A 23,823-nucleotide genomic window follows, 5' to 3' on the forward strand; every position below is an offset into this window, starting at 1 on the left:
CGATATGTCCCCAAAGTACACCAAAATAATTTTTTGCGTATATGCGAGCAAAATTCAACACACTTCTCGTCAAACTAAATTTTTCTTTTCATGAAAATTTTCTGATAAGAATTAAAAATTAAGAAAACGAGATAGTGCAGGAAGAAAAATATATTGCCACTGAAAGGTTACTTGGAATTTTCACCAAGTCAGTTTCTCCATCACAGCCAAGGTTTTGATGGACGACTCTTTCTGATGGGCTTCAGCATCTATAATGCTTTGAGAAATGGCCAAAAAATGACACTTTAATTCCAAAGTAAAGGAATCTTGCCAAAAAAGATCTGAAGGAGAGATCATTTGGACACTTAGAAGTTGCCCATCATCCTCTTATGTTGAAAATTGTCATTTTTTCCGGGTGAAAAAAAAACATTTGCCTACTTTACAGGGGTCTGTTGCTTTGTTAGGTGAAATCTCCATACACAATTCTGCAGTATTTCATCTGCGATATGAAGCCAATTACAGTACACTCTTGTTAATACAAACAACCTTATTACGAAGTTCTCGTTATTACAAAGAAAATTGTTGGTCCTGGTGAAAAAGCCAATATAATCTAGAGCAAAAGAAACATTATAACGAAATTACGACCATCAGTTCCAGTCCTGGCAGTTACAAAATGAACTCTATTATGAATATGCAATAGCATTTAGGCGAATATACACTATGCTACATTATACTCACTCCGCTAAGTTTTAGTTCTCATCGTTCACTGTGCCCAAGAGCATCAATTATATTTCTTCCGTCACCAGGAGATAATTCAGTATGCACGCAACATCATATAATAAGCTTCACTCCTGTGGAATAATGGTAGCTCACTCATTACCACTCGTAAATTGGACGTACAGTTACTCCTCTTCCTACGCACATTCGATTTATTAACTTTCAGCAATATGAACATTTGAAAAATTCATGATTGCCCGAAATTTCAAATTTGGCGCCGTTCCAGTTGGCCAGTGCAATGCAGTGTAGCGTAGAGGAACACACATTTTGGGCATAATCTGAACAAAGTATCATTGAATCCGGTGTGAAGTCAGGGACGGTTCAGCGTTTCGCCCATTCTTCCTTCCTGTGGACAGCGATTTGTTTCGGCTCCGGCTGCACTACACGCCCAGCTAGATCAGTTTATCGCAATCGCAAGTTAACCCATAATTGTAAAGCAGAGTGGCCTTCTACAGGATAAACGCACTTTTCAACGTCTTGCATAGGTTTATCAACTTCCTGTGTTTCGAGACCTTACTCGTATATTGAGCACTTACTATATTCAGGAAGATATCAAGCCTTGATTGTATCATGCCACATTCCTCTATTGATACAATCAAACGAATGTGATTGTTACATATTACAGTAGAATCCTGATTTAAGGTTTTTCAGGGGGGACAAAATTTAAAACACTAAATGCGGAAAAACACTAATTGAGGACCTGCCGTTTTTTTCAGGTTTTAGGGTCTGTAATGATTGGAATGGCTTTTTATGAATAAAAAATATTATTATAAGTAACTTAAAGGTGCTGATTGCAGCAAAAAATTCTTTAATGAAATGTTCTCTGCCCTATGAAGGTTGGATAATACTTTTCAGGAATCAGCTAAAAAAAATGGGTAGTAAAAATAAGTGATGAGAGGATGACAATTGTTTTAATGAAATATTTTAAGAAAATTCTAATAAACATCAACTTAAAAGCATTCCCACACAGATTATTATTATGGACATTAGTGATTCCATTTTTAAGCATATTTCAGTGGTCTCGATGAAATTTAGAATTTTTTCTGTAAAAGTGACATGTAGGTGACTATAGCATTTCTAATATAATAAGAAAAGGTGTAAGTAGGTACTCGAAAAATCATGAGGAATGAGTGAAATAAAGGGACAGCAGAAGATCGCTAATCCCGAATTCTCAACTACCGAATATCTAGTAGGGAGGTTTTCTGGAATTTTGCCAACTTAACGTTTTCTGTTGCCTCGGCGAAACAAGAGATTTATGAGCCTTTAAAAAGCCTCCTATGCGCACATTTTGGATTTCGAGGTCATCCAAAAAAGTAGAATCTTATTTTGGTATGCGTACAAGCCGATGGTGATTCAACTCGATGATAACACCAGATTCGTTGTCATATATCCGCGGCCTTATGCAGGTCGAATGGAGTCGGGAGAAGTTGCTTACGCGGCGCGCTGATCACCTTGACTCCGACTCGCCTTGTTTCTCAGCAGCTTTTAATAAAATTTGGTTGGACCTTGAATAACGATTAGCTAAACTCTTAAGCTTAAGTGAAAAGGTTTAATCTTCAACAAAACTGGATTTCATCCGAAAAATTGTCAGTGCCTCTGGAGTTTGGCAATTTCGTCACGGTTATGATGTCGATGTCAACCACTAAGGGATACCTGCCGGATTTTCGTATTTTTCCGCGCCCATCTATTTTACCGTGAGTATGCGGTGATTTTTTTCCAGTATGAGCGATTTATTTAGAGTCATGGACCGTGATAGTTCGTCAAAACTCCGATTGTCATTCTCTTTTGACATTAATTAGCACCAGATAAATATTTTTGAATCGAGAGCGATATCAACCAGCCGCATGTCGTTAAATTGGCTCCGGGATATCTAAATTACGATGTAAAATAATGTTGTTCCGTAAGGAAAGAATGCTCTCAGTCATGGTCATGGTAAGGGAAACACTTCCTCTGTTCTTTCGCTGTTCCTCCGTGGAAACTGACGTTGGAATGGATTATAGAAAGAATCTTCTAGTGAACTGCGCAATCGATATTGGGCCTCCTCTTTTGAAAAGAGAAAGTAGCCGACTGAAAAAATATTGGGCTAATAATCGACTACCCGTAGGGAGTATAGTTGAAAGGGGCATAAGCCATCAATTGAAAACATAACAACCATTATTGTAGCGGCCCTCGGAGGATAACTCGTGTCATCAGTGGTCACGTATCATCGAAGTCAAGTTCAAGAAGTGAAGGATAAGGTAGTTCGAGGATATTAAGGAATGACTTTGCTCCATTAGATCGGATCTGATACAAAAAGTGCCTGGTGTTTGGATCAGAAGGGGAACGAAACGTTACGAGAAGACAAATCACCCAACTTGCGAGTTGAAGGTCGCAGCGCTGCGCTCGCGGAAGAAAGCAGTTGAAGAAGCGTTCCCCGGTAGATTCTATCGACTCTTGGTTAACTTTCATAAGACTGTTCTTGTTGATGAGCATAAATTCGAAGATTTGGATGAACCGTCATGAAAAAACGTTAAATCGGGCAAAAAAATCTTGAGCGGCACAAATTTTTACGACCATAAATGCGGAAAAACGCAAAATGCGGAAACACTAAATACGGATAATTTTTACATTGTCCTAATAGGGAATGAATCGGGACCCAAAAAAATAAACGCTAAATGCGGAAAAACGTTAAATGCGAAGACGTTAAATCCGGATCCGACTGTATATGTTTACTAGGGCATAATTTAATTGCATACGCATATTATACACATGACTCTGAAGGTATTCCACAGTGCAACTATATGGGAGTATTGGAGATTGAAGAAACAAGAAACTTTGGAAAAAAATTTTTTTAACTTATTTAAAAAAATAAATTCAAAGTTATAACAAAGTTATAAGATTGCTACTTTTAACCATACAGTTGCGGACCTACATCTTCAAATATAAGATCAAATGACGATTAAGCTTCCACAGCCCTATTGTTTGAGTGTCAGAGACCAGGAGAGTTCTTCTTACCTTGGGCATGGCCCTTCGAGCCCTGGCTCTTCTTCCGTCGCCTTCATCTCGGCATCACCCTGGTGCACCTCGTCACTGTCGTAACAAACGTTGGAATGCTGGAGCTGCACCATGAGATGTGGCTCAATCCACCCCTGGAACCAGTTGCAAGTGGAGAGACAAAATCAGAGATAGCAAATGGACTTGAAAAAGGCCAAAGAAATCAAGAATAAGGAGCCCATTCATGATGAAGCTGCAGGGGCCAATGATTTACTTCATTACGAACGAATTACTTCATATTTCATGGGCCTGACATAAGAGCCTCAATTTACGATGGAGAGTGGATGCAGCTTCAGTACATGTGAAACTTCAATTTAAGTGGGATCATTTTTAACTGACTCTTAGTCACCTACGGCCATATTCATAGTTTCCTTAGTAAGCTACTAACGCCCAAGTAGCGTTCTAAGTAGTAGCACACTAGCAAAATGGTATTCATAGATCGTTAGTAAGGGCTACTAAGCTTAGTATGCTACTATCTTAGTAGCCGGTTCTTAGTCGCCCTCCGGCCTTGTCTAAGGGAGCTACTAAATATGGCGGGCCGTTGTGGATGATCGAACTCCGGTTTATTTGTATACTGTTATAGAGTTTTTATGCATTTGTGCCAAAATGGAATCATGAATCCATTCTTAAAGTAAGGCAAACAACGTATGTAGTGTAATTGTTGACAGGAATTGAAAGTTTTTCGTAGCTGCGAGGAAGCTACGACTTGCAGTGAACTTGTGCCTCTAGTGTAAGTGAACACAATTTGTACATTCAGTGCGCCCTAAGTGAATTGATTGTATATAGACGATGAAGTAAAGAGTGAAGCGACAAGTGAAGTGATTTGTGAGTGTATGAGCTTCGACAAAATTATTTATTTCTTTCATACTGGTTTAACCATTTCGATCAAAGGTATCTACTAGCTGTTGCGAAGGCAATATGTTTCATATTTGAAGCAGTTGTTCTTTAGGGATACAGCAAACGATTATAAATTTTCATTCGTTTGTACGCTTATAATTTGTGTTTGATTATATTACTTATTCTAGTCACTTTATCGTGAGCTTTCGGCAGTGTTTACATTTCGCGTATTTCGTTGCGCTGTTGTTTTTGTTTTGGTTACGGTACGAGTGATAGTGGAGAGTGAGATTGGAAGTTAGTTGATGCTACAATTTCTGGTTTAAAAATTTGTTTCAGCCTATTTATTTCATTGTCTACGTAATGGTAATGTGAAATAACATCAACTGATTCTAAATCATTAGTGATGAGTGGAAAGTGAGATGTGAAGAATTCTTTCGAACGTCAAAGAGTGCAAATTCTTTTGGTGTGTGCAGAGTGATTGGAAAACTGATTATCATTGTTTACTAGAGTTACGTTATAGTGTTTTAAATTAAATATGAGTCAAGCTTTTCATTGAACCAGTTGATTCAGAATGTACGGATTATAAGTGTCATAAAGACAGCTCGTGAAATGTGAAGTGAAATGTTGTGTGCGTTGTAGTGCTATTTGTGATATGATCAGCAATAAATAAGTAAAAGAAGTTATGTTAATTATGCTTTGTTTTTTACATTAACCACCTCTAGTAAACTATATGCCGTATATTTCCGCACGCTGTCAATATTTGAAATATTTAAATGTAGCGAAGCAGATTGTTGTTTCCTTGACTAACATTTTAGGAGTTGCAAACATATGTTACTAATTGCTCGCACGTAGGTGTTTGTAACGCAATAAATGTGTATCATTCACACATTTATCTCAACGTTATTTTCTTAACGTTTCATTTCTGCATTGCAAAAGTTTTCGTTTCTACTCCGACATTGAGGTGTATTTCTGCTTTCCGAATACAGATATGTATAATACTGACGTTGCTAGTTATGTTTTTCCATACTAATCACGCATACACTAATGGAAACAAATATCGGAAGTGCCAACAATACGCAATGTATATGATCAATAAATATACGGCCGTTTGTAAAGCAATAACTGCATCTCAAACATACAAATGCTTCGGTATTACTCATAAATCTACCCTTTCCCAAAGGTATTGCATAATTTTTGTGTACAGCAATCAAAAAATCTGTCTGAGATGCGATATCACATCGAATTTTCCATTATGAAGAAAAAATTTCAATGCATTTTGCTGATTCAATTTCTTTTGTTTGATAGTGTTACGAATTTTCTGCGCCGCGGAGGAGTCAGATGCAGTGTTGTCAAGCGTAGCCTAGCGGGTTGAACCCAAATCGTGTCACGCCTTCCCTCGGCCTATGATCCGATGGGACCGCCTACCATAGCTAATACCCGGCAGCTCTCGGCAGGCTCCGATCTCTTGAGTCGTGGGCTAACCTCATAGGAATTTCAATTTTATGGGCGCCAGGCAACCAAAGTTGCCTTCCTATGGACAGCACTGAAGGGAGGCTTCACACAATTGTCACACTTAACATGGCAATTAATTTATTGCACAATTTAACAAACATAAAAATTTCCTTTTAAACAAATACCAATAAATTACAGTGCAACATACATACAAGATACCATGAGAATATTGTCTTTTCTTCTGGTACCAAACTTGAAGATTCGAGACAGGAGAATGCTGGATCTCGGCTCATATCTGCCAAAAGGCAGCCGGATCTCTGAGACAGGAGAATGCTGGATCTCGGCTCATATCTGCCAAAAGGCAGCCGAATCTCAGCTACGTATATCCAGGAAATCACCTGAGTGGTGTCCACAGCCCCAGAGTACTTGCCCGAAGAGCGTCGGGAGATACGGCTTAATATCCTTCGGGCGCTTTCTCTACACATAGGCTGGACACTCTCTGAGTCGACCACTGTCGACCGGTCTCCTGTCTACTCTCTCTCTGTCTGTCCTCCGTCTCCCTGTCCTCACACACGCATATTCGCTCGCCTCTCTCACCTAGACTCGCTTCCTGGCTGACGCATGGTTATTTGGGCTCTCCCGGCCAGCCCACCGACCTATCCAGGAGGGGAGGGGGGGTTTGGTGGGAGGTGGGTGTGTAGGTAGGGGAAGGATTATTTGGGAAGGGGAGGGGTGGTTGCCTGAACCATGACTCCGCACACCCAGCGAAGGGAATACGGGGAAATGGGAGAGTGAGTCACCATGGAACCGGCCGGTTAAGGCAAGCCCAGTGGAGTTTTCAGGGTGAACGTCACAATCGCTACCGAGTATCGGCTGCCGAGCTGGCTAGTAGCATACTAAGTTAGTAGCTCTTAGTAGCTCACGTAATACAATCCATGAATACCATATCTTAGTAGGTGACTAAAAGGTCTTAGTAGCCGACTAAGTTAGTCACCCTACTAGCGTGTTTTAGCGGAAATCAATGAATACGGTCGCTAGGGTTCAATTCAAACATCTTTGGGACACACAATGAGAGAAAACATACCTTACTATGCTTTTTTCAACGTCATATTTTTTATGGCATTAGGCATGTCGAACACTTTTCACTATGGATGGTGGTTCCATTGAATTAACCTTAGTTTGGCAGTAATTATTTTTCATGTGGTACGTTTGCCCTAAATTATCTAAAACATGCCCTAAATTATCTAAAATTAGCAGTACTTCTACGAGGCCTGACAGCATAATAGTTAGTGTCATTAGTAGAGTTCCGTGAAATTTGCGAGACGCGATATTGCGAAATCGGAAAATAAAATGAAATTTTACGTTTTTACGATTTTAGGTGAATTAGTGAAAAAATCACATTAAATGAGTCATGGTCTATTAAAGCCTTAGCCTTGATTGTTTAATGCTACCGACGTTCACTTGCTTTATCTCATTACGATTCCAAGGTCAATTGGCTCGTTTAGTCTCGCGCATAACGCAACTGCGTAATATCGTGCACAGTAGTGATTTCTCCGACAGAATTTGCCATTAAATTTATCACAGCCTCTCTCTTCGATTCCCATGTATCAATCCTAGGATATTTAGAATGAGGCGCTTTCTCACCTGAAGAATTAGATATTATGAACAAAAAATGTGCGGAAAGGAATTTATTGCGGCCACAGAAGAGTGGAAATACAAGCTCATGCGCCCAGTACCCATCAATGCCGAGCAGTAATTCCGGCAACTCACCAAGATGCATTAGACAGCGTTATTGGATAACTTGTTGCAGGAAAACCTTGAGTGTGGGTATAATGTAACAATTCTGTTGACTTAAACACAGCCGCTGGCTGGGGAACACGCCAGAGTGTCATCTCGTCTGAAAGCGGCCTGAATTTCACGGTGTTGTGACGTGAACGGCAGCCGGCAAAAAGTCGCTTCGTCAGAGAGAGGCCGCAATGTAGCACTGACTGTATTTCACAGCGTAGATGGCGCACCGCCGCGCCGGGCCAGATTGAAATGGGCGCCGTGGTGACCATGGCGGCCATAAACGGTGCCGTGCCGTCAACTGCACGATTCGATTCATTAAAAGACATCCACAGACACGTATGGTTATTTGAAAGCACGAAGCTCTAGCAGTGGGGAAGGAAAGGAAGGAACAGAAAGGATAGGAGGAGAGGGGGTTCTCTTATTAGCGGACGGATCGTCGGATATTCGGCTCTCCACTGAGCATTGATGCAAAAAAAAATCATTTTGATAATGACCAATTCTAATTCTTCAGGGAAATGGGAATTCATGGGAAATAAATTTTCAAGTTTTTTTGAATCATATTATGTTTAGTTATGTGTGCTTCTTTCGCTGCCTTTCCTGACCGATTGGCAACAGCTGCAATAAAAACTAAGCGATTTTGTTGTATCTAGCTGCTGTCCTACCTTCCCTCAAAACCTGGGTGAAGGGTATCGAAAGGGAACCCACAACATGAAACATTTTGGCCAATTTGTATTAAATATCCAACGAAGGAAAGGAATTTCAAAATGCCAACAGCTAGTGATATCATGCCACGCATGCACCTCAAGCATGGTTTTCGCAAACCATGTACTACATAAAGCAATAGGAATAAGAGTACAATCATGTTATGGTCACTAAAAATATCACGGTAAGGAAAAGAGAGCTCTTCATGATTCCGGAAAGCAATCTAAAATAACAGACATAATAATGGATTTCTTGACTAACGTAAATTATGAAAATCACAAGAAATTAAAGAGAAAGTTTGTACTACTCATGTTCCCCAATTATTCATGCCACCTCTTCCCATCAATAGCCCAGATAACTGGAAGTGTGCAGTACAAAGCATAAGAATAGTGAGCCCAGCGTTGGCACTGGACCAAACCAAGAACATATAAAAATAATGATAGCAATCTCTACTCACAAGTCAATTGGCTGCAATGTCATTTCAATATAAAGATTACAAGAACATACAAAACTCCCCGTACTTCTCAGCCTAAAATTTCCCAGTTAATTCCCAATTTCTTAGTTTGTCCGACACTTTGTGAAGCAAAATGCAGTACAAATTAATTGGTGACCATCGACCAGCAGATTTAATGCAAAAAATAAGACCCATTTCCTGAGTGGGAAAGTGATATAAATATAACAGGGGACATACTATTCGAAAAAAAAATAGTGACTATCATCTATAAATTGATTGAAAATGTAGTGAATTATCGTTCAGTCCCATGATCAAGCGTTGCAAGTAGAAAAATAAAATGCACTCTGAGGGCTACAAATGAGGAATTTCCAAAAATTCTACATGACTAGATCAGATTTTTAACTTGATAAGAAGTAATTTTTATTGTCATACGTAATCACCCAATTTACACAAGCTAAAAATAAATAAAATTACCAGGAAAATTCACAATCATCTAGGGACAAATGTGATGCTCGCAACATTATCAACCAACAGCATACACTCTTCCCCTTACTACTGTACACGTAACCGGCTACAGCAGGAAGAGTTGACAATAACAAGCAAGTTACACGACATAACAATTTTTGTGGTGGATAAATGGGTGACTACCTGAAGTGCAGTAGAGTCTGTTGTCCCTCCAAGCAGCTGGAACTGCTGAATGACAACACCTGAGGAATCAGATGAGCTCCTTCCAATAGACAGTGGAACTAGTCTAGAAAATAACTCAGGACCCTTGGAACTTGATTCGGAAGCCACTTTGGCTGACGTTAACACTGACAGCTTCATTCCAGGTCCCCAACCAGAGCGAAAAGCCCTGAAAATCATTTCAATGGGTTAAACATTGATGTTGTAACGTTTCAATTAATTTCACTTCGTTTTCACGTTACTTTCAAACATTTTTATTTCACTTTAAATAATACATACTCGGGAGCGAGGGAACACCCGTCCGCCATAACTATTACAATCCGAGTCCCCTCATTTCATCTCCTTCCCGCCGTCAACAATCCCAACAATTACCTCACTCCACCTCTGCTGCTTATTATTGCTTTTATTTCGTCACACCAACAACCAAAACAAACCACTCAAAATTAGGTGTTACATTTGCCCCATTGGAAAAGAAAATGGAATGACATGCAATTTTCTTTTTCAAAGCCTTCAAAAACAAAGTATTATGGGTTACGGGCGCGGCCCCAACGCCTTCAGTTTTGAACTTCCCCCTTTCCATCACATAAACACAGTTCACTCCACTTCACACACCGGCATTTCATTATTCCATCTGTCACACTTCTCTTACTTATCACTCCCCTTCTCCATTCACTTTACTCATTCATTCATCACTGTCATCATTCATTCCAAGCATATAAATACCAACCATGCACTTAATAAACAATCAACAAACACTCCTGCAATCACCCATATCAAATTATTACACATGTATTTACCCTCACTTTTCTCCTGTCACATCACCCTTCCACCGTCTCTCCAGGGTGTAACCACTCTCGCCACCTATCTAATTGCCCCATTTTAAATTTTACTCTCCTCCTTTTCTCCTTCCTCCTTCTTCTCTTCACCCGACCTTCGTCCCTTCTTACGTTCCCTTCACGTATCCTAAATATTCTCGCGATCCTCTCAGAGTCACCTTCTCCCGCCGATCCAAGCTCGGTTATGTGACTGCTTCCTTCCGCCATCATGGAATTGACAAGGTGCTGTCGCTCCGGTTGGCGCGCCTCCGCTACATTGTTTAGTGCAGGCCGCTGATCAGCTGATATCTCGCCCGGCCGGTGAACGTATCCATCGCCGCGAAAGTTTTTGTCTCGTCGTCCCTCTCTCTGCTGGCTCGACGCCTGCCACTCCTGCTGCTGCGACTTCCTCGAGTCCCATCCGTGCTGCTGGTTGTGCTGTAACGCGCCTCCCGACGTCCTCCACGCACTCTCCTCACGGGGTCCTGATGTATGCCTCCCATCGAACGTCGGTACCTTCAACTGTACCGCGGATGTCATTGTGACGCTGGGTCTCGCGTCCCTCTCACGCACGATGTGTTGGACCGCCTCCTCATCCAGCCCAGCTGCCTTTGAGGTGGATTCTTGTCCTATCTCGTCCACCATCTTCCCGGGCACTTCCTCCGCTTGTTTTTCCTTTCTCCCCTCACATTCTCGCCGAAACGCCGCTAGCCCTTCGTTGATGCTTTTCATTGTCTCCTCCAACTTTTTGTCTCTTTCTTCTTGTTTACTATCTCGCCTCTCCCGTTCTGCTTTCCATTTTTTATCTCGACTCTCCCGTTCTTCTTCCCATTTTCTATTTCGACTCTTCTGTTCTTCTAGCATCTGTCTTAATAGCACCCGTAGGTCACTGTATCCTTGGTCCTGCGTCTCCATTTCAAACTCATGTGTCTCTATATCTACCCCTTCTTTTATTAAAAGTGGCTTTAAACGCTCCTGCAGCTCAAATTTCGCCCCTTGGGTCGTTGATCCCCGATCCCTCAACAAACTTTGTAAATCTACCTTTTTCAGTTCGTAAAATTTTTTCACTCCCGCCATCTTGAATTCCCGCTCTCTACGACGCGACTCGTTCCTCAGGCGTTCCGTGGTCTCGATCCTCTCGAGTAGTCGTGCCCTACACGTTGCGGCGCCAAAATGTAACGTTTCAATTAATTTCACTTCGTTTTCACGTTACTTTCAAACATTTTTATTTCACTTTAAATAATACATACTCGGGAGCGAGGGAACACCCGTCCGCCATAACTATTACAATCCGAGTCCCCTCATTTCATCTCCTTCCCGCCGTCAACAATCCCAACAATTACCTCACTCCACCTCTGCTGCTTATTATTGCTTTTATTTCGTCACACCAACAACCAAAACAAACCACTCAAAATTAGGTGTTACAATGTCATTAAATCAGAGGAAATTTCTACTTCATATCTAATCCAAATCTGAGTCTGTAAGTGATGTTTTGATCATCAAATGCCTTGGCATCTCCAAATCTCCTCAGATCTTAATCAAAATTTTTGTTTGGGAAAAAGAAATATACTTAAAATACCACTCAAATGACAAATTCCAGAATAAAGAACATAAACCCTCACATAAAAGCTAAAATGAGACTATATTTCCAATAGATAACTACCATTTTATAAGAGATTGATTCATTAAACAGTGTCACAATGATATTCCACCTCAATTACACTCAATGAAATTATATCAATATTATTTATATTCATCACATTTCTTACATTAAGATATTCCCATAGATACTGGAATTCTTATCCTAATCTGTAAATGCCAAAAAGCCAAGAAAGTAGGTATTCCTATTGAAAGACAGCTTTACCAAACAAGAAAAACTATTGTAAATGTATGTATTAAAAATGTGAAATAAATAATGACATTATAGAGAGAAATGGGTAATATTTAATAAATTTCTTAAAATACACACATCAAAAGACAGTGGAGCACAAGAAACTCATCAACACTGAAATATTAGGATGCCATGATGTAACTACAAGTTAATGATTTTACAAGCACATGTAGAGATCCTGAAAAAGGTTAAATAAATTCTCGGGAAAGCATTGTAAAAATCATACATCAAGAAGTGAAAAAAAGGTCATACGTCATGCTTTGGCAGTGAAATGCATACCTATGTAATTCTCAATTGAAAATAATACAGAATCATATCGCAGACACAAAATGACTTCTATTACTGATTATATCTAATCCAAATTTACTGAAAACAAAATAAAAAAGCCAACAATTCTGTACCAAATTCAATTTGACAATGACAATTTACCGAATTATTTTTTCAAATATTTCACAACGGGAAAATTTCCTTTGCATCATATGGAAATATTATCCATTCTTCATTCCTAGCTGCCAAGTTGGCAACACTGCAGCCACCGACACTTTACCATTGGTGTGTCATCGCCAAGCCACGGCCTGAATACCATCACTGAGGGGTCATTTCATGAGGACAACAATACAGAAGTCCTTAAATCAGCCAGTGAATTTGACTGTTTATCCTTTATTAAATCTTTTTGCTTCCCCAAGGTGTAACTATGAGCCGTCAGTTGAAGTTTTGATGGGGAGCTCTTTCAGTACAATTCTTACTATGCAAATCATATTTGAGCAATCAGAAGAAAATGATCCCACCACAAAGCTGATTAAGGAACACCCACAGATAACATGCTCACACACACCATCAGACTAAAGATAGAGACTAAGTTACGTATATAATTATTAAGTGTACAAACATTTTGTTGCCATATATGTCATCATGCATCACGGGAAATATATCAAAATAAAACTTGAATAATTACTTATATTTAATTATAACAATAAAACTTGAATTCAATGCTATTTCTTTAATATACCATCCGTTAAGTTGAAAAAGTTTGAAATTTATTGCAAAATATCATGGTAACAGTTAAAAACTGTTATATTTCATGAATGCTTAAATGGCAAATTTGAACTAGTTACACCTTTAAAAATCGAATTAATACCTTAAATACTTGTAAGAGAAAATTCGTAAAAAAAGCATTATTTTCAGGGTCCCTACATAAACGCATCAAAAGAAAAGGAACGACCATTTCAATACTAAAATAAATATAGTAGGACCTGATAAAGATTATAATGGTCAGTCACAACATATTCTCATGTGTACTTAAATCCTGGGCCAATCTGATAACATTTGAAACAATATATTATTCTAAATTACATGCATGAATTGAATGAACTTGCTAGAAGTCTTGAGGAAACAGTGAAGAGTATGCAACTAACCTTCCAGAGAAGAGTCTTAGGTCTGCCAGGAGCGAACTTTGGTTCTCCACTTGGGGCAACAGTTTCTGAAGCAGCTCACCGTGCTTCATGTGCCTCCCTCGATGTTTCAGCACGGCAGTCTACCAGCAAATAACCATGGGAAATCAAGACTCTCATCAAGAATGTATTTTTTTTAATACAGCAAGATCTTAGCCAATTAAGGTTTAATTATTAAAAAAATACATTGGAGAGTTGGGTTTCAAATTACAGTAAAACCTCTAAACAATGAATTTGTTGGGACTGGAGAAAACATGACTTTGCTGGAGGTTTTGTTGCATGGATGCGATAAGCGGTTTGCACGTTCGCAGGGACATCAAAGTGTTCCTCATGCTTTACAGGTCAACTCAAGTAAAAGTTAAATAAAAAAGAATTACCTTCTAGGGCTAAACCCATCTTAATATAAAAATATTCCATCTCCAGAAACATGCAATCAAAAGGATAGAGGTGACAGATCTCCCAGGAAGCCATTTTATTAAGAGTTAAATATTCTTACAACACCTCATATTCACTATATTTTCTGAACTGCTAAGTGTGTGAATAATAACTAGGAAAACTTTAGTGTGAACAGAGCTATTCATAATCACCTGACAAGAACAAAAAATGATGTTCATCATAATTTTGTGAGACCTAAGTAGCCAAAGAACGACCCAACAAAATGGGTATAAGAATATGTGATAAACTGCCACCATGCATCAGAACGGTAAGTAGCATTCAAACTCAAATTGAAAAGACATCTGATTACCAAGATTCAGAATACCCAACTGATTCCATCGACAATTATTAATATGATTATTTAGATTGCACTGATAACCAATGCATGAGATTCATGGACAAATAAACATTATCATTATTAATGGTCTGTGTATTAAAAATTAGTCTCTTCCTTAGGTTTGCTTACTCATGGAAACACACTTGATAAAAGCAAATTTAAATCCTGACATCAACAGTCTATTGGAGAAGTTAATGTTCTAAAATTATCAAATCATACTTTCCCTTGCCAAAGACTGTCAGGTTAATAGACACACATTACATCGCTAACAAAATGTCTAGTATTGTAAAGAGGGCAGTGGCAGCAGCTTTTACCTTGGAGCGCTGAATCAGGGGATGAGGAGGTACCATTGACGGTCTCGAAGACACAGACGACCCTTTGGATGCGAGGGGGATGGAGACGGGCGGCAGGAGAGGAGGGGAGGTCTCGTGGAGGAGGAAGTGCGAGGCAGACGACGACGACATTGTGGACGGTGGGCCACCAGCGTGCAGCGGGGGGACACTGCTCACGCTCCCATCACCCCCCAGTCCTAGAAACAACAGAAAAGCTCATTGTCAGGGAAAGCATTAACGGTAAATTAAACCCTCAGATTACTATCTTAATAATGAACAATTTTAAAAGACTTTTATTTACCCAAGATTCCTTGATTTCTACCAGGGAATACCTTGAATGACAACAGTTGAACTTTGATTTCACACACCTTACTTAATGCCATGCCTTCATTTTACGCAGCGACTCAGGTCCAGCCAAGAAGCATAAGAAATAGCAAAGATGAAACTTTGATTTGAAGTCTTTCCTTGAATTAAAACAGATTTTTGATATTGCACAGCATAATCTCAGTCCCTAAGGAGCAAATAAGTACAACTGATTCAGGTGCTATATAAGTTCGACTTATTGAAATGAAATGTATTTCCACTTTTCAACAGTAATTTAATTTGTGCGATGCATTTCAGCTCACAGCGCCATCATCTGCTACAAGAGACTGTAGTAGTAAAGAACATAACCTTTATACCTTTAAGGAAGGGATGGGGGAAGATTCGACAAGTTTGAGGGAGGGGTTGCAAACATGCATACAGTGGGGAGACGGTGAGAAGCATTCAACGTGAGAGACAGGGGGAAATCCAAAGGGAGTGGAAGGAGGACTCTAGTTATAGCTGTAGAGTAGTGGCACTGGGGAAAGAACCACAGAAATGGGAAGGCCAAGGGGATGGAGGAGAATAGAATAAGGGCAGGGTGAAAGAGAAATGCCACACGTCATTAGAAAAGGAGAGGTGGGAGTAAGACAACATTATTAGGATTATATTTGCCTACTTAGGCAATAGATGAAAAATTATATGCCCTACATTGCAAGAAAGCATTGAATGTAATTGGTAATGAATTCTGGGCAAGCCCTTCTTTTCCGTAACGTATACATATGAAATTTTATTCACCATCAAACCCCTAGCACTTTCACATGACTCATCAGTACAGGCATCCCCCGAGTCACGTAAGAGATGCGTTCCGGCAGACTCTGCGTAAGTCGAAATTTACGTAAGTCGAACCTTTGCGTTAGTGCCTCAGAGATTGCGATCGGCGGAGAAATGCACTGTAAATTCTCAGTGAAGTTTCATTCAATTCACTGTGATATTCATGAACTCTACCACGTATTCTTACATTATTAGATACAAAATCGATAAACATTAATATAGTCTGAGAGTTGCATCTTGAGCATTGCCAATCAAAATGCGAAATATTATTCCCAGAGTTGACCGATCGCGTAGATTCGGGAAAGTACGGTATCTCAACGCTACATTACTAAACTGAATACTTAAATTGATTCATTATGTTACTGCAATCTAAGGGCCCAAAGAATGCATAGTTTACCTACCTTTAATCGTTATATCTTCCGCCTTTCATATATTACGTTGATCGATGAATCTGGTGGTTTCACTGCCACACTGGTGGCTACACGTAGTAGGAGTGTCTAGGATTATGAGCAAATAACACACAAAAAAATGCCAGTATATTACTATATTCTTAGATACATTCACTCGCACATACACTCAATCTTTCACGCACGGAAACATACTTTCATTCTCTCATATCTCAATAAAATAACGTGAAAATATCATCATTTGAATATTTACTTCGCTGGAAACATCGAAGAGTATTTCCAAAGCACGAAGCTAATTAAAAGTGAGCTTTTATTCAGCCAACTCCGTCATTAACGTGCAACAAAGTTAGTGGGGAAAATCTTTCAATGACGCAATATTCATTTATTTTACAGTTGCACACAATATGAGAGAACGAGAAAATGCAGCAAATTAATAAAATTTTCCGCCAGAAACATGTAAATAATTACGCAATTAATATCGTGTGTCAACTTTTTCTTAACTTTTTCGCGGCATTCATTGCCAACACTCAATAGTTCGATGCCGTTACTCGGGTACTAAACAATTCTTTTCCGCAATAAATATTTCTACTTGAACTTCATTTTCTTTTAATTCCACAGATGGAAATGTCCAAACTTAAGGGTACAATTTTCAAAGTAAAACCCCTTATTTACACTTTTCTAGGGACCCAAGAAAAAAAGTGTAAATTGCGGGAAAATGCAAATAGCGGGAAATAGAGAATTTTCACTTTTATTCATATACTGGCTTTGGAAATGTTAATTTTTTAATTGTTCACTAAGCATTATTCCATAACATTGTTTCCCTCAGAAGCACAGTGTTTTTGCTGGCAGCAAAAATTGAAAAATAATCCTGTTTTGTCTGCATTGAAAACATCTTTTGGGCTGTAACCCTTCCAGAACTCTAATATATTCAGATTCTTTCCACTGAGTTGCTGTCTCTTTGTAAAATCTTTGCTTTCACCACTCACCATCTTATATACAAGACTGTACCTATTTTTGAATCTATCCAACCAACCATTATTATAGATGCCATGGAATCTTCGATTCCCAATCTTGTGGGGAAATACTTTTTCTCAAGGGCCTTTGAGCCTGTTTACACGATACATTAGCACGTACGATTGTAGGCAGGGGCAGATCCAGGATTTTTTTCTGGGAAGGGCACAGAGGGCCTGACAGGCAAAAGATCTTGTTTAATTAATTAAGATTAAAAGAGATCAATTGAGATTAAAAGCAAGATATAACGATGACTTTAAACAATTCTCTTTATTTTTATATCAAAGTTATTCTTATTGAATTAAATGATTAAGCCTCCTTTAGTAATACACAAAGCAAAGCAAACGTAATGATGACCATCAGGCGGATCCAGGATTTCTTTCTGGGGGGCACAAGCAGTGCCATATCCAGGATTTTGTTCTAGAGGGGGGGGGGGGCACAATGATACCATGTCATACAAAAGGAACGCAATGATAACCGGACGGTATTAAAAATCTTGCATATTTTATAAGTGTCTGGGGGGACACGGCCCCCCCCCCCCCCCCATAGAGCCTCCTATGATAACCGTATGCAAATTTTGTCTACTTTTTTAAGCATCTGGGGGGGGGGGGGGGGGGCACGTCCCCTGCCCCTAAATCCGACTACGAATGCATGAACCAAATTTGAACAGGTTCTAGAACAGGTTTGAATAGCTATTTTCTGTTCATGCATACGCACAAGTTGGGTGAATACACGGTGCATTTTCGTGTTCATAATTTAGACATTAACTTGTACGGGTTAATGTACTATGTAAACAGGCCTTTAGATGACACCATTTGCAGGGACATTTGATGATCTTGCACCTAAAAACTATTCTTTTCGAATTCGTTCTATTTCTTCTTACCTGGAATTCTTCACATACAGTGAGTCCTCGTTTAACGTTGTTGATTCGTTCCTGAAAAGTCGACGTTAAGCGAAACAACGTTAAGCGATGCAGTATTTCCCATAAGAAACAATGTAAAAAATTTAAATTGGTTCCTAGCCATGTTCCTAACAATCCATTTCTTCGTGAAGAATCCAGAATTTCCCGGGCGAGAATCCAAGGAGGCCAATTATCGGAGCCGTAACTTTAAGGAGACTTCTTGACCAATCGGGAGACACCTGAATCAGGCCAAAATGAAAAAAATCTGAATCTGACACTCGGAAGCACGAGGACGAAGGGCGAGTCAATTTTCGTGATGATATGAATTCTTTAACCCGGCGGAAATCGCGAGAAACATTCATTACCGATTATTCACTCCAGCATGATAACGATTCATTCGAAAGGAATTTTCATAACGAAAAGGTTGGGAAGAAGGCATTATTAAATGAAATATAAAAACTAAAAAGAAAGTATTTTTAATGGCGAAACATCGATATTTTCAGTAACAGAAGAAATTTTAACTGTAAAAACTCGACCTGCAAACCTAAAACTCGACCGATCTCTCCAGAAGTTGCACCTTCTTCAATTCTTTTAATAATACCAAGTTTTTATTCTAATATCGCCGTTTTTTCTTCACGTCTGAAGAACCACCAGGATAGCCACTCTTCTTCGTGGACATTTTTTTCGGTTGGCATCAGAAAAATATACGGATAATGGGTAAATGAGGCGATAATTATTCGCTCAGATGCATAGTTAACATACGCTACCCACGCCAACCTTTTCTGTCGAACGAAAATTACCAATCGCATTAATATGGTAATATTAAAGCATATACATCAGATGCGCTTGCGTTCTATTCGCCATTCATTTTTTTTTCGCCGCGCATAATTTGAACAACGTTATCGCGAAGCAATAACGACGTTAAATGATCAAGGGTTTCAATTTTTGGACAACGTTATCGCGAAACAACGTTAAACGGGACAACGTTAAACGAGGACACACTGTATATTCTCTTTTTTGATAAATGGCCGCACTGGTTTGCATATTTTACAATGGCATCGCGATTTTTCACCACGGTATTGAATGTTGAGACTGGGAATCCGATCGGATTGCCAGTCCCAACATTCGAGTTGCTTCGCCAGCGTTTGAATCGATGCGGGTTCCGGTGTGGGAATCGACTAGCTCTAAAATTTTCATTTTGTCGTCAGTTAAAAATGTCCGTTTTTCACCTCGAATTCCCATTTTCAAGCCGGATAAATTCTATTTCCTGTACGAATTGAGGGTAACTTGGCAAGTTTTTTTAAGTATTTAATTAACCCATAATTGCTACGCAACTGTTGAATGAAGTCAGCGCAAATGATCCCAGTTGTCGGTCAAGTTTTATAGTTACGGCATTTATCACGTTTCATCACGTCTGGTTTCCTTTCAAACTCTCGTATCAAATTATCGACTACATGATTACTGTCAACATTCCTTCAGGAGTTCTTGCATTATAATTATTACATAGCTCGATTGCTCAACACACCTACTTTCGTATCATGAATCTTTTCGCCGCTGACAGAAAACGAGATGACGTAGTTCAACTTTTCGACGTTAGTGGCGTTCTGTCCCGCCACATTCAAATTCTTCCCGAACGTCTCTCTCTCTCTTGGATTTTTAAATAAAAATGCGCGAAAGGAAGTCAAAAGACAGTTTTTATGGGCTGATATGCACGATTAATTGTTTTAGTACGCAAATAATTTTTTTTTAGTCGGCACGTCGTGGTGCACATGGCGGGAAAACGAAAAAAACACGGCGTAAATACAGGGTTCTATTTACATTGGAGAGATAGGAAATATGACGGGACCCAGAAAAAAACTTGCAATTTGCGGGAAAACGTAAATTCCGATAACGCAAATACGGGGTTCTACTGTAGTTGATAGTCGGAGTTCGGGTGTGCACACTGTATAACAATATAGTTGTATCGTACAGGAATGAGCGCAACCACATCCATCGCTAGAACCACAAATTTTCACGTTGATTGCTGACTTGGGATTTATAAGCGATTTTTCTACAGAAATTGATGAAAATTCCTTCGAGGAATGACAAAAATGGGTCACTTTGTTATTTTTAGCACGTAAAACACTCGATAAAAATTCAATATTTTTTCTACCATGGGTTGTACGAGCGAATATCTACTTCTTCGCGCTCGCATTCGAAAATTAACGTAATCATTTGAAATACGGTTATCGCTTACGTAAGTACGGATTTACGTAAGTCGAGACATACGTAACTCGGGGGATGCCTGTATAGTCATTAGCTTGGAGAAAAAGATGTGGACCATACATGAATACATTCTACTGTATAATTTGGGCAGAAACAGCAAAACTAAATTGATCATCTTTTTGGCACCTAAGGCTTCTCATTGGTATCCCATTGATATGATGAAACTTCATGCCTCAAAAATTAAGAGACAGACTACATACGAAGAGATACAGAACTGACAAATTAAAATGATGGATGAAGATATGGAATTATGATTTACCTCTCTTAGGCTTGGTTTGGCTGGCAAATGTTGGATCTCTGCATGAGAACTGCGTCCTGAATAGCTCTCCTCCTGGAGCAGATCCTAGTTCCTCCACGTCCCTCATTCTTTTCTTCTCGTGCAAAAACAAACTCCTCTGGGGCTTCACTAAATGCTCTCCATCCAAATATTGATTTTCTATCAATTAAAAGAAGCACATCAAATGAAAGTCATTTAAAGCAAGCAAAATCTTTAAAGTTCATTAATCCACATATTCTCTAAACAACAAAAGTGAAATATTGTACACTATGCTACGGTCATTGTGATCCAAAGCACTGCATGTAACAAGTGATTTGTATGCAGTCACACATACATCGGTTCAAAGTTATGCCTAGGGTGAAATTATCCCAGTGTATGTTGAGGGTGTACCTGGTAGCTCAACTCACTGGCAATTAGGAACTCCACACTGTCTAAATAGCTTATTAAGTGTTTGAAACATAATTTTGGAATACTTATTAGATAAGGATAGATTTTGGAGACAAAAACAGTAGATTTAATAAAAATTTCTTTGCATGGCTGGGAAGGAGGAGTAAGCAAACCTCTCACAGCCAAATCATGCCTTCGATCATGGTCATGTTCAATTGAGATTTGACTCAGGAAAACATCAAGGATCTTGAAAGAAAAAAGTAATGCAGTATAAAGTGACAATTATTGATAGATTACACTGTTCCACCATGAATGCCCAAATACCAATATTGTAATACAAGTGTAGATTCCCAGTGTTTTCCAGGATTACATTTTCTTAAGCCTTGCATTTCATACACATTAATATTCTCTTTTGAGGACTTTGAAGAGAGGGCAGTTGTCTCAAAATCTGTATGATTTCATAGTTGCAATAATGGGGCAAGTTGATACAGGCCAATGACAGCTGCTCAACAGAATCGCCAGAGGAAATAAATGAAATAGAAAATAAAATAAAAGTACCACTCACCAGCTTCTTCACCTTCGTCACCAAAGAACGACGCCTTCATCAGTTGAACCTTATGCGTGGATGTTCCCAGCTGCTGAGCAATCTGTGCTGTAGGGCTCAAGGCCACAGCAGCATCAATTCCATTCTCATGGAAGCCATCTGAACACAATTTATACACAATCAGAATGTTTCTAAGCTCACACAATAAAAATCAAATTAAACAGATCATACATTTGAAAAACACCAAGACTCAAGCAATACTTTACTTCTGTTTTTTATAACATCTAAATACCCTATGCACCAACCAATCAAAGCAGTAAAATTCATCCATAATTCCTGGTTCAGGTACCTGAGAAATTTTACAATTTTATATATGTTGCGGCTTATCTATGCATGAGTTTGACACTTCATCGATGTTTTCCGTGATATTTACATAAAAATTAATTGCACGCAAAAGCACCAGTATATTTGCATTTTAATGCAAGGCTATAATGAGATTATTGTTTCCATTAGAATTCTCTTATTAGAAAGAGAGAATTATTTTATTTACTTTTAGACGAGGAATGCTTTGAAAGTCTACTTGGACATCGGCTCTAGCATCGTGACGACGATCAGCAGTGGGGAAAAAACTCTTGATTAATTTTAAATAAAAAACTTTATAAATTTCACGTGTGACTTTACTAATGACCAGTTTCATCACTGTGCGACATCGTCAGGTTCAAATATGTACAGGGAGAGTATGGCCTTATATACATTTGAGTGAGTAGGGGTAGCCAAGGTGGGGAAGCTATGGAGGAGTGTATTGTGGTACTTAAAGGTGCCAAATGGGAGGAACACAAGTTACAAAATGGAAGGCACACAATGCGACAAAAAGGAAGAAAACGAGAGGTGACAAAATGAGAGGTGGGGGATAAAGGTTGGCCTGGACAGCCGTGGCGGGATGGGGGGGAAGAGGGGTGGGAAGCTATGAAGGAGGATGTGGTTGTCCTGAGTCAACAATGTCAGAAAGTGGGAGGAGAGGTACATTTATACGATGGATAGTGACTGCAGGTGGTTGGAGATTAAGTAAAGGGGAATGGGATAGGAAAACAACTTCATTGAGTAAAATCCCTCGATCTTGATGTAAAATCTCCATGAACTCTAGGGCATCCCGCTTGCATCCCTTTCTTTCCTGGAAGATCTCTGGTGTAAAACTACTGAAATGATCGGATTTGAACAAATGTCTTGCAAACAATGAAGAGGGACTGTTGTTCCTGAAACACACCTTGTGTTCCTTTACTCTGGCTTTGAAGCTCCTTCCTGTTTGTCCAATGTATATTTTATGGCACATTTACACCACTCCCCTGTAATGGTCTATCCTGTCCTTTGCGTCGCTGATTAAGCTCTTTAATGATTTCCTGGAATAGAAGGCTAGTTCGAATCTACCCGTGGGAAAAAATTTGGTTATTTTATTGGAAATACTCCCTAAGAATAGAATTCTACGCAATTTTTTTACTCTTTCTTCTGCGGGGAGTGTAGAGAAAATGTTTCTCATGGTTAATTTGCGTCGTTTCCTTACGTATATGCTATCAATGATATTCTTGGGGTATCCATTGTTTGTAGCTATCTGCTTGATTTTGTCAAGTTCTTTAGAGATGTTGGCCTCTGACATGGGGATGCTAAGCAGTCTGTGACTAAGTGAAAGGAAAGCAGCCATTTTTTGTGAATAGTGATGCCAGGAAGAGGAGTGGATGACTTGATCTGTGTACAAGTGCTTTATGAAAATGGAAAATTCTAGTATTCTGGTTAACTCTGGAAATGGTGATATTGAGGAAATTGAGTGCTCCATTAATTTCAGTCTCCATGGTGAAAACTAAACATATGTCAATACTATTTAGAAAATTTGTAAACAACTCAAGTTGCCTCATTGTGCCAGACCAAATGAAAAATA

At 39.2% G+C, this 23,823-nt stretch overlaps 1 protein-coding gene across 2 annotated transcripts in view; it reads right to left on the reverse strand.

Annotated features, from left to right (window-relative positions):
* The window catches only part of LOC124173131 (nuclear pore complex protein Nup98-Nup96), a 121,257-nt gene that overhangs the window by 25,062 nt on the left and 72,372 nt on the right, over window positions 1–23,823 (reverse strand). For both annotated transcript variants that reach the window (XM_046552650.1, XM_046552641.1), the window contains 6 exons: window positions 21,915–22,052; window positions 20,945–21,121; window positions 14,950–15,164; window positions 13,828–13,946; window positions 9,671–9,875; window positions 3,751–3,884 (listed from right to left, as the gene is read on the reverse strand). In XM_046552650.1, coding sequence (XP_046408606.1) covers window positions 3,751–3,884; window positions 9,671–9,875; window positions 13,828–13,946; window positions 14,950–15,164; window positions 20,945–21,121; window positions 21,915–22,052 — 988 coding nt within the window. The remainder of the gene's footprint in view (window positions 1–3,750; window positions 3,885–9,670; window positions 9,876–13,827; window positions 13,947–14,949; window positions 15,165–20,944; window positions 21,122–21,914; window positions 22,053–23,823) is intronic.

The sequence above is a fragment of the Ischnura elegans genome, chromosome 1 (assembly GCF_921293095.1).
Source record: "Ischnura elegans chromosome 1, ioIscEleg1.1, whole genome shotgun sequence".
Classification (NCBI taxonomy): Eukaryota; Metazoa; Arthropoda; class Insecta; order Odonata; family Coenagrionidae; genus Ischnura; species Ischnura elegans.